Genomic DNA, 16,359 nt, shown 5'->3' with positions numbered 1-16,359 from the left:
ATTTGGAATGGTGCAATGAGTTTGTATCGAATTATGAAATAAATGATAGCGAATGGCGTAACATATTCATAATTGATTCGTATCACTAAATATCGTCGTAGCGTTAGCACGAACATATAACTAATACTCTGTAGTGCACTAACTCGTTTTACTCATCGTCGTCATCGTATGATACATCCAACGTGCTAAATCCATTTGCATCAAAACGGATGACCCATATGAGCTTAATCCCCTAAACCCTTCCCACACCCATATCATCCGTAGGCCCCTCCTATCATCCCCCAAGCACCCATATCATCCGTGGCCCCCTCCTATCATCCCCCAAGGCCCGAGCTCCTCATCGTCTCAAATCCTAGTCGTCGACTCCTCTACACCCTACCGTCTGCGTCCAGCAGCTAGCGACCAAGCCTTCTGCTTCGCCGCACCAACGATCTCTTCGTGGCCGAACTGCGAACACGGTTCTGGAGAGAATCCCAGCATAGCATGCAGATCGCGAAGCAGTGGATACATGGGATCTCCCTGCCTTGGCCCTTGACCTCGCGCCGGCTTAAATGTGCGACGGCATTGCAATACTTGTAAGGCAGTGATATCAAGGAAAACAAAAGAAAAATATATGAAAAGGTTTCACTATGAAGCTTCTATGACTATCTTGCAAAAATTGTTGCTCACGTCGAATTAGGTCTCACCTCCTCAACAGTAAGAAGGTTCAAAGAGTGCATTATTCATGACATTTAAATCGAATCGCCTCAAACAAGCTAGATGGACAACAGCTTGTACATAGCAAACCTTTTAAGATGGTTGTATGTGTGTAATTAAAGAATCGCTGGATGGAGGAGTTGAGCTCGCACACACTTGCACCCTATCAGGGGAACTTGATAGGCTCTGCCTGCAGTGCTTTCTTTACCAGCTCTGTCTGCTCCTGCACATGAACCGACAGGAAGCCAGTAGCTGTCGCAGCTGAAGGCGCCCTGCCCACATACTTGATGTCATCGAATGAACCACGCCCAAGTGTCTTCATAGAGGCGTACAGGCGAGGAGAGATGTAACTATATGCACCCATATTCATGGGCTCCTCTTGGCACCACACGATCTCCGCATCTACAAATTAAGATAGAGCAAACATGATAATCACAATTGTTCAGCAACTAAAGATGTGGTAGCACAGAACAATACATACATTTGCAACAGTTTGGGAAGCAACAACTGCTAGTTGACGGAACAGTGCATTGGTGGAGGCTAGCTACCACCACTAATCAGCAAGGAATAATACCAGCCAGTGGTACTGGTTAACTGGTGCTCATACTGTCCTCAGCCATGTGGAGGACATGCAGTGAATGTTTTCCGGCAAAAAATGTACTCTCACTACTCAGATAATGTGTAGAATATGAAGTGAAAAACAAAATAATAGGTGCAGGAATACCAAAGCATATAGTAAGGCATGCATATTACTACAGCATAAGAATATTTGAAATGCTGTTTAGGTTACCAACATTAGTTTCTGGGAGGACCCAAAAGAAGTCCAGAAACTGCTGGTCGAAATGGCAAGTCATGATGCATGCATTCATACAAGTGATGGAAAAGCATTCATACTTGGATATCTTTTTAGCTCTCTCTGGATAAGGTCATACGGGAACGGACAGAGTTGTTCAACTCTGCAAATTGCAACATCACTGCGCTCAGTCTTCTTCCTTTCTTCATCAAGCTCATAGTACACCTGCAAAATGGTAATTTAATAACAGTGTACATTTGTATTGAACTAGTAATTTGTTCATATTTCAAAAGGTCAAATGTACCTTCCCAGAACATAACACAAGGCGGGTGATACCCTCCTCGACTTGCTTGTGATCATTACGGTCCTTTATCAACCGCTTGAAACGTGTTCCTTGCTTATCAAATCCTGGATGGCCTTCAACATCATCAAACTCAGAGAGATTTGACTTGCAATCCTTGTGCCGAAGTAGGTTCTTTGGGGCCATTACAATGAGGGGCTTCCGGAATTCTCTATGTATCTAATGCACCCAGAACAACAGATGAAAACTTATACATGTGGTTTGCATGCTAGCATCACTAAAGCATACTGAAGACAGAGTGATCGACAAACCTGACGGCGCAACACATGGAAATAGTTTGCAGGCGTTGTCACGTTCACAACTTGCCAATTACACTCCTGGATCTGCTTGCGGAGTGTTGGTTCCATCTCAGGTATGACAAAAGGATTATCATCACTCATCTGGACAGAATTTACAATCTCATGTGAGCCATATACATACCATTCAACCAGAAGTCGTGAGACTGCAAGAAAGCTCAACCATCACTGTAGTTACACTATCTCAAGTATATATAAATTTATGCCTTGTAAATTTGGAATCCCATCTTTGTGCTGATGTTCTCTAGTGGTTTAGATAAACAAAAACCTTCTTGTGATTGCATGGGCTTTGGGCTAACTGACTCTCTCTCTCTCTCTCTCTCTCTCTCTCTCTCTCTCTCTCTCTCTCACACACACACACACACACACACACAGAGTTTGCTGCAACTAAGTACCTGAAGAAAGCGCTCCAAACGGGCGCTGGAATGCTCCGGTCCTTGGCCATCATAACCATGAGGCAGCAGAACAACAAGGCCAGTTTGACGCAGCCATTTTGCCTCCCCACTACTCAAAAACTGATCAAACATCACTTGTGCACCATTGGAAAAGTCACCAAACTGAGCTTCCCAGAGCACTAGTGAATTAGGATTCTCCATGGAGTAACCCATTTCAAAACCAAGAACAGCAAATTCTGAAAGTGAACTGCAATAAAACAAAATGTCAAACAAAATTCACTCATTTAACTGACGTCTATAGAAACAACAGATATCTGAAAATGTGCATAGCTGGAGTATCAAGTTGACCAAGCAAAAATAAATAAATGATGCATAAATGGAATAAAAGAATCTTGATGGTAATAATACCGATGTTTCCCCAAAGCTGGGTCATAAAAAATGAAGAACTCAATAATAAAGCATTGTTTAAGCACTGGAAATAGACAAATGGCATTCTATCCAAATTTAACGCCTACAGAAAAGTACATTCGATAGATTAGATGACTTGTGAATTAAAAAACATAATTACCTGTTGCTAACAGTAAACAGTTCATCATTTTGATTCATCACAACATGGTCGAGTGGGCAGTATTTCCACCCATTTTCCTGGTCATGCAGAACTGCATGCCGATGGCTAAAAGTTCCTCTTTCCACATCCTGTCCACTCAGCCTAACATGGTTACCCTCCACGATGAGTGTTGCAAAGGCAAGAGCTTCAGCAACAGCCCAATCAATTCCTTCGCCACTCTCAATCATTGATGCACGCTGCTCAAAAATCTTTTTCACTGCCCTGTGGGGCTTGAAATCTTCAGGTAAAGTAGTAATTGCTTGTCCAACACGTTTCAGCACCTCTGGGTTAACCCTGCAGGAAAGGCATTCTCAATGATAATAGATGGTATTTGTCAAAGGAATAAATTATAAAGAGATGATCAGTTTAAACTATAAAGGACGCAGTTACCCAGTGTTGCGGACACGCGAAATTTGCTCAGGAGATTTAAAGCCAGTCCAATAAGCCGAAAGCCAGTCCCTCTTATTGGGAACATAATCTTTGCTTTTTGTAAACTCTTCATTCAGGATTCTGTTGACTTTCTCGTGGATCCTCTGAACGTCTTCTTTTGAGACTTCACCTGTTCCTAGAAGTTTCTGTTCATAAAGCTTTAATGAACTAGGATGGTTCTTAATAACCTGCCACAGGAAAAGTTTCATCAGGGGCAGTCCAATAGGAAAGCAAGGCACATAGACTAGCAAAACAGCAAAAGTAATAATCACATGGACAGCAATTGAACATGAAAGCAATGAAGGTGAAGGTAAAAGGCAATGGGCGAGTGCAACCTACATGAAAAAATTATCAGCTTTTCATAAACTAATAATCAAAATCAGTAGAAAGAGGATCACCTGATACATCTTTGGCTGTGTGAAAGAGGGCTCATCAATTTCATTATGTCCAAATCGTCGATAACAAATCAGATCGACTACCACGTCAGAGTGAAAAGTCTGGCGCCACTCAGCTGCAAGCTCACATACACGTACAACTGCCTCCAGATCATCACCATTTACATGGAATATAGGAGCGTTCAAGGCTTTGGCAACATCTGTACAATATTGCGAAGACCTGCCAGCTCTTGGATCTGTTGTGAAGGCAACTTGGTTATTGACAACGATGTGGATGGTCCCTCCAGTTGTGTAGTTTGGAAGGGCACTTAAATGAAGTGTCTCATAAACAACACCCTGCCCAGCAAAGCTACCATCTCCATGAATCAGAATGCCCATGTTCTTTGTCCTGTCAAGATCATTGGAGTAAAATTGCTTTGCCCGCGTCTTGCCAATCACAACAGGATCTACGGCCTCCAGGTGACTGGGGTTTGCAACCAACGATAGGTGGATCCTCTTTCCACCTCGAGTGGGTCTGTCATAGGAGGTACCCAGATGGTACTTGACATCGCCGGTTCCAGTGTAGAGGCCATCCTCACCTTCAACGGGCCTAGTCCCGCCGGTGAACTCACTGAAAATCTGAGACAAGGGTTTGCGGACAACATTGCCAAGCACATTAAGCCTTCCCCTGTGTGGCATGCCGATGACAATGTTCTCGACACCAAGGTCGGCAGCCCTGTCGAACATCTCTTTCATGCCAGGGATGAGGGTCTCGCCGCCCTCGAGGCCAAAGCGCTTGGCAGTGGCCCACTTGGTGGCGAGGAAGTTCTCAAACTGGGTGCTCCAGATGAGCCTGTCCAGCATGACGAGGCGGCGGTCCTTGTGGTACTCCTTGGGCTTGGCGGTCTCGATCTTGTCCCTGAGCCAGTTACACTTGTCCCTGTCAGGGATGTGCATGTACTCGTAGCCGATGGGGCCGCAGTAGGCCTGCTCGAGCTTGCTGAGGATCTCACGGAGGGTGAGGACGGGGCGATTCTCGGAGAGGAAACCGGCCATCCTCCAAACGCCGAGGAAGAACTCGCGGTCGAGGTCAGCGTCAGTGAAGCCGTAGAGGGAGAGGTCGAGGTCCTCCGGTACGGAGCGGTCGTCGAGGCGGAGTGGGTCGAGTTTGGCCTTCATGTGGCCGTTAACCTGGTAGGCCCGGACGAGGAGGAGAAGCTGCATGCTCTCCTGGATGGTCTGGCCGGAGAGGCCGGCGGAGGGAGCGGCCTGGCCGAGGAAGTTGCGGAAGAAGTTGTCCCAGGATTCATCGACGGAGGAGGGGTCGGCCTCCCAGGCGCGCTGGAGCTCCTCGAGGTAGACGCTGCTGGTTCCGTCGAGGAAGCTGTCGGTAAGCCTGGAGAGCGGGACGGCGCGGGGCGAGGGGGCGGAGGACCTCCAGGCCGGCCGCGCGGAATGGAAGCAGCGGGCGGCGGGCGGCGGGGCGCGGGTGAGGAGGGCGCGGCGGCGCAGGGCGTGGCGGGCGAGGCCGGAGGCGGCGCGGAGCCACGCCATCGGGTCAAATGCCTGAGCCCTGGAATCGAATCGAATCGAATCAGCATTCAGTACGGAGCCTGGAAGAAGAAGAAGACGCCTTCTTACCTGGCGGCGAATCAAACGGCCTCTTCTCTTCTCGTGGACCTAGATCGATCGAGCTGGAGGAGGAAGAGAGGACAAGGAAGAGGAAGGAAGGCCAAGTCGAACAAGAGGAGGAAGGGAATGGAATCGAATGAAATCCTCTCTCTCTTTCTTCGACTTGGGGGAGGGTGCAGTGCAGGGAGAGTCTTTCGTCTCCCCCTGTTGCGCAGCGCAAGCACGAAAAAGGGAGACGAATGGCCCCACCGCCCTAGTTCAAAGCCATCGTCGTGTCGTGGCCTAGGTTTCGGCTCGGCTGTGCGGGGCGCGTGGCGGCGGCTCCACACTTCATGCAGGATCGGGCTCTTGGGCCCCGCTTTCGGGCCTTCTTCCATCGGCCCAACCCACCCATACAAATGGATTGGAGTACTCGCCTAATTTCCTAACCTATCACCATCTACCTATCTGTTACTAGTACCGTATTATTGTTCTTCAAAATAATCACTTTTACCCACGGTCTCTCCGTCTCGGTCACTAAATGTTTAACGCTATTGATTTTTTATATATGTTCAACTATCGTCCTATTTAATTTATGAGTGAAATGTACCAATGATCCTTAAACTTATATGCATGTGTCATCTAGGTCCATAAACTCTCAAAATGTATTTTTGAATCCCCGAACTTGTCCGGGGTGTCATATAGGTCCAAACGAGCTCTAACTCGCTCCATCCGCTGACGTAGCATGCCACAGTGGCGCCTACGTGTTGATGGTGCCACGTGGGTCCCACATGTCAGTTTATCTCTCTCCTCCTTATTCTTTTCTCTCTTCTCGTAGACGCCACCGTGGCATGCCACGTCAGCGGATGGAGCGGGTCGAAGCCCATTTGGACCTATATGACACCCCTAGACAAGTTCGGAGACCTAAAAATGCATTTTGAGATTTCAGGAACCTAGATGACACATGCATACAAGTTTAGAGACCGCTAGTGCACTTCACTCTTAATTTGTTTTGTAAAATATGTAAAGCTATACTCCCTCCATCCCATAGCAAATCAATTTTTCAGTTTTTAGATACAGTATTTAACTCTTCGTCTTATTTAAAAAATTATGATTAATATTTTTATTTTTATTATAAAATATAAACCGAAAGGTTACCTTTTTTGGGACGGAGGGGATATATATGCATAAAGGTATATTTATTAATAAGTGAGTTTCGATATAAAAATAATTAATAATGATATAATTTTTTTAAATAAAATGAGTCAAACGTATATAAAAAATTCAACAACGTTAAATATTTAAGGACAGACAGACCGAGTACATAATAAGGGAGAGGAGTATATACCAAGGGAATCTGTGAGAGATAAGCACTCCAAGATTTTTTTAACTAAGGCGGCTAAACAAAATACACTCCACAAGGCTAACCATTAGGCTTGGCTAGTCATCCCACAAACCAAACGGGCTGGTTTGCCAGCCAAACTAGCTAGCCATCCTCCACGTCACTCTCTATTTCTAACTGTTAGGATAAAAAAAAAAAACTATGGATAGTGTGATTTAACTAATCTCTTTAAGTGCATAAAAATATGGCTATTTTTTTTCTGCCTACTCATAATACCATTTGACTAGACTTCTCCAGATGCTCTAATCCTGCCACAGCACTTCACTTTGTTAGAAAAGATTCATCTGGTGCAATGACGTAAAGCATGCATTTGAGTATTTCCAACGGCAACACTGGAACCCAAGTTCTTATGCCCTCACCAAAAGAACGAGTTAAGTATTTACCCCGCCTAATGATTGTTTAGTTAACCAAGCTCGGATGAAAGCGGGAGATTCTGAGAAAAATGTTGTGTGATGCTGCAGGAGATAAAAATTAGCGGTATATCCATCGGGGGAAGCTGCCGACGCTTTTTGCTCACTGTTTCAGTCCTCGGTATAGCAGATTATCAGCCAGACCTGTTCTTTAATGTATCATCCTGGACGGCTATTTCCGATACCAACAAGGTCCTACCAAATATGTTTACAGAAACAAAAGGTTACTCCCAATATATTTGATTGATCTAGTGAAGTAAAATATATAAGCTATAGAAATGGCCCAGGGTAATGTAAGGATTGATTGACCTGAGTACACAATTGTCATGAACTCATGATATTTCACATTTACGTTAAAATTGCAAAAGTCAGTGCCCCGAAAGAAGGTATAAAAGCACCACGCACCCCACGACATAACCAGTCAACTATCATGCTTACCCGCCATATCCAATATTAGCAAGCTCTTTATTTCTAATCTACACATGTAACACATCTCTAAATGCATCCTTTCTTTATCGAATAACACATGCTGGCATGAAATTCCTGGTACTCTGTAGTAGTAATACAGTACTACCTAACTGACACAAAGTGACAACTATCTCCTTACCTGACAAGCTTTGTTCTTAGCCCTGGTTTCAGCTGTGCTAGGAACATCATGGTTAGGTTTGTTAAGTTTTTTCTCGCGCCGATCACACGAACCCCAACCATCCGAAAACCTGCCACCTCTTTAAATACAACAGAAAGAAAGAGTTAACAACAGTTGATGATGCAAGTAACAAGGGGTAGTGAGCTTTAATTTAAACAATAAGATTTATAATATTCTGTAAGAAAGTGTATATACTGCATAGACGCTCGAACGAGAAACTCAGCACGCTTGACATTGCGGTTTTCATCAAACTCAATGGAGCGGTCCTTGATTTCAAAAGAGATATTGAAGAAACATGATATTTTTCTCCAGCCTGAAAAAAGAGAGGAAGTTGGCACGACGACGATGTTTAGGGTTAGGGAGTAAGATCACAATTCACACACAGACCACGGTAGCAACAGTGTATGAGTGAAGGGACCTGATTTCTTTATGTATGGATTCCCACTGATGGAGGTGTAATCGCTTTTATCTAGAATCTGAAATACCACTCCAGCGTTAGTTGCTAGTAAATAGTAGTAGTAATTTCGAGAGGTGTCTCAACTCTCATCGTTTTAGCAACTTTGTACTAAGCATATGCCAAAATTTAAATTTTAGAGTCCGATCTTTTAAGTTTGATTTTGGATTTTTTTATCATAAATTATTTTATAATATTTGTTTTTAAAATGATATGAGCATGTAAAATTTTACACAAAATTATTGTTTATTAATAGTATACAGTTTCACTTATATTTATTAATCATTTGTTTGTTTGTTTCAGAATATAAAGAATTAGTACTATCGCATCCAGCACCAGATTTCTTTATTTTGGAACGGTGGAAGTACAAGGAAAACGATGAAGCTGATGGTAACGATGGTGTCAGGACCGTACCGAGAGGGCTGCCTCCTGGTACTTTCTGAAGTTGGCAACGGAGACGGCGGGGAAGGGGTCGTGGGCGGCGAAGCAGGCAGGGGGCGGGGGGCTGTCGAAGACGACGAGCCTCGGGCTCGTGGCGGCGTCGGGCGAGGACTGGGGCATCATCTGCAGAGGAGAGGACGGGGGCGGCGTTGCCAGGTGTCGCGGGGCCTTGAAGGGACGGGCGGGCTGCAGCACCTCGCCTCCTCGATGGTCGTCCTCCTCCGGGCAGCGGGGCCTGGGGAGAAGCGGGCGCTCGCGGCGGGAGGCTTGGGCGGCGGCTGCCGAGTCGACGGCGGCCCAGAGCGCGGCGGAATCGAGATCGCGGTCGTCCATTTTTCTTTTCCTTTTTTTTTTTCTTCTCAGGTCTACCACGGTACTAAGATTTTGTTTTTTTTTTCAACTTTTGACCATTTGTTTTTTTAAAAAAAACTAGTATAAATATAAAAAACGGCAAGCTAAAGTTTCTTTATTGAGTCACAAACAAAATAAATAATATTTTTATAATTTTTTAAATAAAACAAATGATCAAAACATTACATAAAAAAAGGTTAAAAATATTACGTTATAAACAGATGGAGTATACGGCAGTCGGCTCCGCCAACTTTTTTTTCTTCTCAATTGGTTCCCTTTTAATTTTGCGTTGAGTGAATTTTCCGACTCCTAGTACTAGTACAGTACTCCAGTATATCGTACATACACAACTTCTCATTTGCGAAATTTCCGTGACAAATAAAAAAAATTATTTTATAATATATATATATATTATAAAAGGTCAAACGTTGCAATAAAAAAATTCAAACATCTTACAACAGATGGAATACTATATATAATTTTTATTCGTAGGTATAGAGTTTTTTTATAAAAAGATAGTTTATTTATATATTGAAATAAATTTATAACTTGTAAAGTATCTACTAGAAAAACCACCTGCACGAAAATTATAGCATTCTATCTATAATAAAGATTATTGTTAACAGTAAACTTTAATCTATGATTAAACAAGTAGAGCAAAGCATGGCAATAATACAAGCATACCACAGAACCTACAAATCACTAGACGTTAATGTTAATGTTAATACGTAAGCAAGTCAAATCATCGTCCTTTATGTTGTTTTCATATTATTTCAACATATACCATTGACCATTCATGATGTTAGCAATGTGTTCCTGCACGAGGTATCAACAAGTTATTAGTTGCTATTTTTGTCATACTATATTTTTCTTCCTCCACACCACCTTTGATAATATGAATAATTGCAAATTTGCCGTTATCATTAGAAAATTACAAAAATACCACTAAAATTATCATTCTAGTGACATTCTTACAATTTAGAAAAACCAATAGTAAATTTGCAAAATCTCCTTGTTAATAAGGTTGGCAATTCTCCCTAAAGGGTCGGATGGGGCCCGTCCTTAAGGTGCGGGTCTATTTTGGACTCACTACGAGTAGGCCCTGGTTTTGGCCTAGGATGGGGACGGGAGAGAGTTCACATCCGCAGGCTCTGGGGTATGTTCAGCCTTTAGATATAGATATTATAGGCCCAAAATGCCCACTCATGTCTAACTCTGCTAGTATATAACCTAACCAAACTACTAACCCTATCCACTATGCAATTGGCGGATTCGGTGACGGCGGACCAATGCAACGGCAGTGACCCGACCCAGTGCAGCGAAAGTCGTCCTGACGCCGCTCGCTGATCTCCCCTGCTACCCAGCGCAAGCTTGTCCCTAGGTGATGACTGGACTCCTAGCACGACGAACCCCCTCTCGGCTCTCGCCAGAGAGGACAAAGTTGAAAAACACCTGGGAAGTGGTTCGGTGAGGAAGTGAAGAGAAAGAGGCGGAGGCATGATAGCTTGAGGATGGCAGTGGCAAGGCCTTGGAACTGGTTGATCTCCTCGATGATGTTGTCCACGTCGTTGTCGGAGATGTTGGAGATGAGCACGTCAAGGTCATCTCGAGGGAGCTAGTACCTGAGTGCCGACCCCTTGCGGGAAGAGCACGAGTGCGACCTTGGCCAGCACTGCTCGTCGATCTCCCCCGTCGCCCTCACCCAACAGTAGGTTTGTGCTTCCTTCTCTACTATCCTCTCTACTTGCACTAGTTTTGCGGGGCCCTATTCGAGGCCAGGGAAAAAATTCGTCCCGAATGCAATTTCGAGGTTGGGGCCAGGGCTTCTTGGCCAACCCAGCCCCGACCATTCCGTTGTCAACCCTATTTGATAAAGAGTATTATTATAGTACCTTTTACTAGCGGTGACAGTGGTGTAGTAAAATTTAGAGCTAACTATGTTCTTTATAAGTATATTAATATTCTATTTGAAACTTTGTAAGATTTATTTATCAGTTTATCTATTTTAACATGATATGTGACATACAAATTTATCGTAAAGTTATATATTTTTAGTTTCAGTTTTACCATATTAAAATTTTATACTACACATGTTAAAAAGCCCCCTACCCCAATGAACGTCTCCAGCACCACCACTCGACATCTGTCACTTCACCCACCGCTCCCTCCTAGAGGGTATTTTACGTAACAGGCCCACTGGTATGTTAGTTTTATAATTTTTAAATGAAAATATATTTCTGTAAATGTTTTTAAAAATAAAATTAATAAGAAAAAATCGAGCTAAAACGAACACAGAAGTCGTCGGCAGCGGGCCATGGTTGACAGGGAGCCGCAGGCTGCTGGGCTTTTGCCATTGTCAACCAAATCACGACGTGCGTTCGCGTCTCCTCCTCCTCCTCCTTCTCAGGTGAGGTCTGGACTCTGGCACCGGGCACGCGCCGCCATTCCCCGCAACTTTCCCCTCTTGATCCTCTTTTCTTTTGTTGATGAGATAGATGTTCCGGGTCAGATCGCCGCCACTAACTGCTTCGATTTCAGCTTTGATTCAAAGAAGAAATTAGTATAAGCGACCCCTCCCACCTCCAATCGAATTTAGTTGTAAAGAAGAAAGCAGCAAGATCTATCCAATCCGTGATCCGTCTTGTGTTGTGTACTGGATTTGTAGCATAGCATAGCAGCTGCTCATGCTGCAGCGGGCGGCAAGCAATGCCTACTCGTGGTGGTGGGCGAGCCACATCCGCACCACGCAGTCCAAATGGCTCGATGCCAACCTCCAAGGTACTAGGCCTCGATGCTTCTGCCTTCCAATCTCAAATCCCAAATTCTTATTGGACCGATTTTATCCCAACACCAACACCACTGCACTATATGAGATTGTTTTTTTTTCTTTTGCGGGCGCAGAGATGGAAACCAGAGTCAAGATCATGCTCAAGCTCCTCGGAGAGGAAGCTGATACATTTGGCAAGAGAGCCGAGATGTACTACCGCAGCAGGCCAGAGGTGATCAACCATGTGGAACAAGTTTACAGGGCTTACAGAGCTCTCGTCGAACGCTACGACCACTTATCCAAGGAGCTGCATAAGGCCAACCACACCATTGCTACTGCATGCCCTGAACAGGTACAATATGCCTTATTACAAGAAGAAGAGGAGGAGGATGCTGATTTCCCCAAAGCCGTCACACCCATCGACTCCCGCAGAATACACAACTCGACCGTACAAGAGATTTTGAAGAGAAAAGGACGAGACCCGTCTGCCAGGAACACCGATGCCTGTGCTCCTCACATGACCAAACAGAACGCACAGGAAGAGATCAGCACACTTCAAAAGGCTATCCTTGTCCTGCAAACTGAGAAAGAATTCGTTAAAAGCTCTTACGAGACTGGGATTGCTAAGTATTGGGAGATTGAGAAGCAGATTGCAGATACGCAGGACGAAATATGTCGCATCCAAAATGAGTTTGATGCACACGCATCCATTGAGGATGATGAAGCCCGTGCCTTGATGGCCATTACTGCTCTTAGATCCTGTCAGGGTACAGTAGCTAAGCTTATCAAAAAATTTGAGGAGTTAGTCAGGACTGCAGCAGGGGAGTCTGAAAAAATAAGCCATCTCCGAGAAAGGTTGTATGCTATGGACATTATCGTTAACCCATCTAATAGAGAAGCTGGGGAAGCTGGCACAACAAACATGACAGTGCAAAATAGAATTTATCCTAATACTCAGGCAATACTCGAGCTGCAGCCTATCTATGAGAAAATTGAAAGTTTTTTTGAGCGCGATTCTGAATCCATTGTGGAGGAGATGGCAGAGAAAGTTGATGAGCTTGTTGATAGGGTTGTGAACTTGGAGCTGAAATTCGCGAAGCAGTCTGCACAAACCAAGCACCTGAAGGAAGATAATGATAGCCTTAAAGATATATTAGATGATTTACAAGATGAGATGGCACTTCGAGATGATCCAAGTGACTTAGGTGAACATCTCAAGCTAGCAGAATATGAGTTGAACAGAGTCAGGGCTCTTGAAAGAGTTGTCATTGAGGAAGAAGTTCTTGTCAGCACTGCATTTTCTGAAGTTGTTAGCTGCGTCACTAATATTTCAAATGCAATTGGATGTATTGGCCCCAAAGACCAGACTAGTTTGTCTGCTGCAGCTGAAAATAATGTGGAATTGGAAACACCCTCAGAAGATATAAGCACCTCAATGCAACGGGAAGAACTCAGGGACATGGAGGTACCAACTAAAGATGATAATTTTCTCAGAGATAGGTTTATAAATGAAGATGCCTCAAAAGTCAATGGTCATGATTCATTAAATGGTACTGATAGCATCGTTGATTGTACAAAGAACAACGAGGAGAACTTTCCAACTGGGATTTGCTTAATCCAAGAAGACTTGAGGGATAAAGGGTCAATATTAGCTGGCAATAGCAGTCAAATTGTCATTCCGAGCAAAGAAATTGAAGGAAAAATAGATTGCTCAACGAAAGAAATACATTGTAGCTCATCAAGCGGTACAAAGAAACATAGAGACGCAGGAAATGATGTTGTTGACAACTCTGCTCAAGGGAAATATTTGAAAGGTGAATGTCCACCGACAGCAATCAGTCATACTCACCTCCTACACTCAGAGATTTTAACCAATAAATGTGACTTCGATGAAAATGAGCCATCAGTGGCTGTTGCTGTGAATTCGTTTGGTGACAGCAATGAAATACAAGGCTTGGAGATTGGTGGCGATGAGAATTCTATTACTGGGAACTCCTTTATCCAGGAGGGAGGACTTGGATATGGCAAATCACTAAAAACACCTGGACATGTTAATTTGGTTGGTTCTGCAAACCTAGATAGTTTGAATGATGAAAACACCGCTGAAGAAATCGCATTACCAGAAGCTCCTCATAGGTGCTTCAGTGATGCAGATATGGGACTGGACTTTTGTCATGCTGATGAAGCAGTATATGTTGGAGGATTGCCAGAAGAAGATGGTTGGCTAATTGCCCCAGAAACTAATAAAAGTTTGCATGGAGACAGCAAAGTTGATTCATCTGAGGAAGGTGGTTGCACTTCATTAGAGAATAAGAACAGCACACATGATTTGAGGACTAGTGTAATTGTGGATGCACATTCCTCAAGCGAGTATCAGGAAGTACCAGAAGTAACAACAAAATCAGAACATACCGTTAGTAAAATTTCTCATGGGGAGCTAGAGAAGAGGAATTCGAAAGGCAAAGAACTTGCAGGAGCAGCAAGTACTTTGAGCGAGCCTGGAAGCAGGAATTGGTGCGTCAACTCCAGTTTGAAGGTAGGGCAAAAGCTTTGCCACATATATATTGATAGAAAAGAAGAAAAGGTACAAGATTATGGCCCACAGAAGAACCAGAATCAGGAAAGGAAAAACCACACACCACGCGATTCCAGTTTGGTTGCAGAAGGAAATGCACCTAGCTGGCAGGAGTTTCTTCTTGATGAGATTGAAGGTAGAGAAGCAATATTACTAGACAACTACACTTTACTTCTCTGGAACTATAAAGAAACAAAGAGAAGGCTTTCTGAATTGGAAAAGAAAAATCAGCAACATCTCGAAGAAACAAAGGTAGTAATAAGGGAGTTGAGGAATGCAAATTCCATGAAATATGTTGAAATCCAGTCCCTAAGGGATCTCCTGGATCCTTCAGATATGCCACCGACGCATAGTAAAATGGGTCTTAATGGAACAAAGCACCCTTTGGACACTGAAATTTCAGTGCTGGATGGAACTAATTTAAGCCACACTAGTGCACTGGAGAATGCTTCACCATTCGAGGCGAAATTTAGATCTGACATTGATGCTCTGGTTGAGGAAAACCTGCAGTTCTTGGTAAGGTTTAGCATGGCTTGCCACCACATGCAGGAATTTTACAGCAAATATCAGGAGCTACAGAAGGGATTGGGGAACTTTGAAGATAAGAAGACAGGAGAACCTGATACTGCAGCCGAGCCTGATCCTGCTGAAAAGAACTTGAGAGAGCTCAAAACTGAACTGGATGTGTGGTTTGAACAGAATGCACTTCTTGATCAAGAACTGCAGCTTAAAACCAGGTATCTTTGCAAATTTCAAGAGGATATAGCTGAAGCCTTGCGTGCTAGCCCAGAGACTGATGGTGGCAAGTTTACACCATATGAAGCAGCCAAGTTTCAAGGGGAGGTACTGAACATGCAACAGTCTAGTGTTAAGATCGAGAGAGAGTTACAGGCAGCACTGAAGCGCATGAGGGAACTCGAAGGCAAGGTCAATGATGGCTTGCAAAGGCTGAATGAGAGCTTTGATCTTTCATCCAGGCGGTCATCTTTGGTAGAGGCAGAAAGCAGCAGCTACAACAGCCAATTCAAGCATTTCCCAACTAGAACAAGAGTGCCATTGCGGAACTTCCTATTTGGCGCAAAACCAAAGAAGAAATCAATATTTGCCTGCATAAATCCTACGCTGCAGAAACAGTTCAGCGACCTGTGAGGTGCGCATGCTTCTTTTTTGCTGTGAGCACTCCTGAGTTCATTTCAATAGCTTAACTTTGGTAGACGCTGCACTTCAGTATAAATATAGTAACCATGCGAACTTCGGTTTCGTGGAGTCACCCAGCTTATTACACAGGGTGCATGAAGGAGCACTTAGGTTTGTTACTACTCCGTATTACTTTGGAGTCAAACTTATTGGCATTTGATGTATTGTAAACAAAAGTAGTCTAGCGTTAAAAAATATGGTTTCTTAGAGGAGTACAAGGGTTTTTATTTTGTTGGATGTATCATGTATAGTCTGCTTTAAATCATTCGAAAGGAGATCCATGAAGAGCTAGTTCCGGCCATCTTAGGCTAGGCTGTAGCATGCAGCACGCTTTGCCATTTTGGCGATCTGTATGCAACCGTGTGCTATTTCATTAAATTTGTTCATTACATTGGTTACTCAAAAAGATGCACTGTATATACACACTGCTAGCGGTGTGGCGTGCCTGCCAAATGTTTATGCAAGATTGGATATTAATCCGTTTAACAATTTATTTGCTGTAAATGTAGTTCTTGCGCTAGATGATGTGGTGCCCGTTTTAAAGAGTAGAGTAA

The 16,359-nt window shown here is 43.8% G+C and overlaps 3 protein-coding genes across 3 annotated transcripts; 1 reads left to right on the top strand and 2 right to left on the bottom strand.

Moving 5' to 3' along the window:
* Positions 1 to 641: 641 nt before the first annotated feature.
* On the bottom strand, positions 642 to 5,996 carry LOC102704265 (2-oxoglutarate dehydrogenase, mitochondrial-like). Its single transcript, XM_006658120.3, has 9 exons — positions 5,593 to 5,996; positions 3,976 to 5,524; positions 3,539 to 3,765; positions 3,110 to 3,442; positions 2,542 to 2,788; positions 2,102 to 2,230; positions 1,794 to 2,009; positions 1,591 to 1,714; positions 642 to 1,098 (listed from the first exon to the last, which is right to left on the bottom strand). Exons 2-9 carry the CDS (start codon positions 5,503 to 5,505, stop codon positions 863 to 865), a joined length of 3,042 nt encoding a protein of 1,013 aa, XP_006658183.2. The 5' UTR covers positions 5,506 to 5,524; positions 5,593 to 5,996; the 3' UTR covers positions 642 to 862.
* Positions 5,997 to 6,832: 836 nt separating this feature from the next.
* Positions 6,833 to 9,271, bottom strand: LOC102703988. Its single transcript, XM_040526136.1, has 5 exons — positions 8,889 to 9,271; positions 8,439 to 8,496; positions 8,216 to 8,333; positions 7,982 to 8,099; positions 6,833 to 7,569 (listed from the first exon to the last, which is right to left on the bottom strand). The coding sequence occupies exons 1-5, from the start codon at positions 9,246 to 9,248 to the stop codon at positions 7,534 to 7,536; spliced, it is 690 nt and encodes a 229-aa protein (XP_040382070.1). The 5' UTR covers positions 9,249 to 9,271; the 3' UTR covers positions 6,833 to 7,533.
* A 2,368-nt stretch (positions 9,272 to 11,639) lies between these two features.
* LOC102703704 (protein NETWORKED 2D-like) lies at positions 11,640 to 16,269 on the top strand. Its single transcript, XM_015839293.2, has 3 exons — positions 11,640 to 11,673; positions 11,762 to 12,044; positions 12,168 to 16,269. Exons 2-3 carry the CDS (start codon positions 11,951 to 11,953, stop codon positions 15,755 to 15,757), a joined length of 3,684 nt encoding a protein of 1,227 aa, XP_015694779.2. The 5' UTR covers positions 11,640 to 11,673; positions 11,762 to 11,950; the 3' UTR covers positions 15,758 to 16,269.
* Positions 16,270 to 16,359: the final 90 nt, after the last annotated feature.

Source organism: Oryza brachyantha, chromosome 7 (genome assembly GCF_000231095.2).
Source record: "Oryza brachyantha chromosome 7, ObraRS2, whole genome shotgun sequence".
In the NCBI taxonomy this organism is placed as follows: domain Eukaryota; kingdom Viridiplantae; phylum Streptophyta; class Magnoliopsida; order Poales; family Poaceae; genus Oryza; species Oryza brachyantha.
The sequence above is the reverse complement of the archived record's forward strand: the minus strand, read 5'-3'. Positions and strand labels throughout refer to the sequence as shown.

What these genes read in the sequence shown, in the direction of transcription:
- LOC102704265 (XM_006658120.3), bottom strand. Translation starts at nt 5,505, where the DNA reads ATGGCGTGGCTCCGCGCCGCCTCCGGCCTCGCCCGCCACGCCCTGCGC. An exon ending in CACAGCCAAAGATGTATCAG is followed by an intron (nt 3,766 to 3,975) that starts GTGATCCTCTTT and finishes TTCCTGTGGCAG; the next exon opens with GTTATTAAGAACCATCCTAG. An exon ending in TCCATGTGTTGCGCCGTCAG is followed by an intron (nt 2,010 to 2,101) that starts GTTTGTCGATCA and finishes TGGGTGCATTAG; the next exon opens with ATACATAGAGAATTCCGGAA.
- LOC102703988 (XM_040526136.1), bottom strand. Translation starts at nt 9,248, where the DNA reads ATGGACGACCGCGATCTCGATTCCGCCGCGCTCTGGGCCGCCGTCGAC. An exon ending in CTCGTTCGAGCGTCTATGCA is followed by an intron (nt 8,100 to 8,215) that starts GTATATACACTT and finishes TTGTATTTAAAG; the next exon opens with AGGTGGCAGGTTTTCGGATG. An exon ending in CTAAGAACAAAGCTTGTCAG is followed by an intron (nt 7,570 to 7,981) that starts GTAAGGAGATAG and finishes CATATTTGGTAG; the next exon opens with GACCTTGTTGGTATCGGAAA.
- LOC102703704 (XM_015839293.2), top strand. Translation starts at nt 11,951, where the DNA reads ATGCTGCAGCGGGCGGCAAGCAATGCCTACTCGTGGTGGTGGGCGAGC. An exon ending in GCTCGATGCCAACCTCCAAG is followed by an intron (nt 12,045 to 12,167) that starts GTACTAGGCCTC and finishes TTGCGGGCGCAG; the next exon opens with AGATGGAAACCAGAGTCAAG.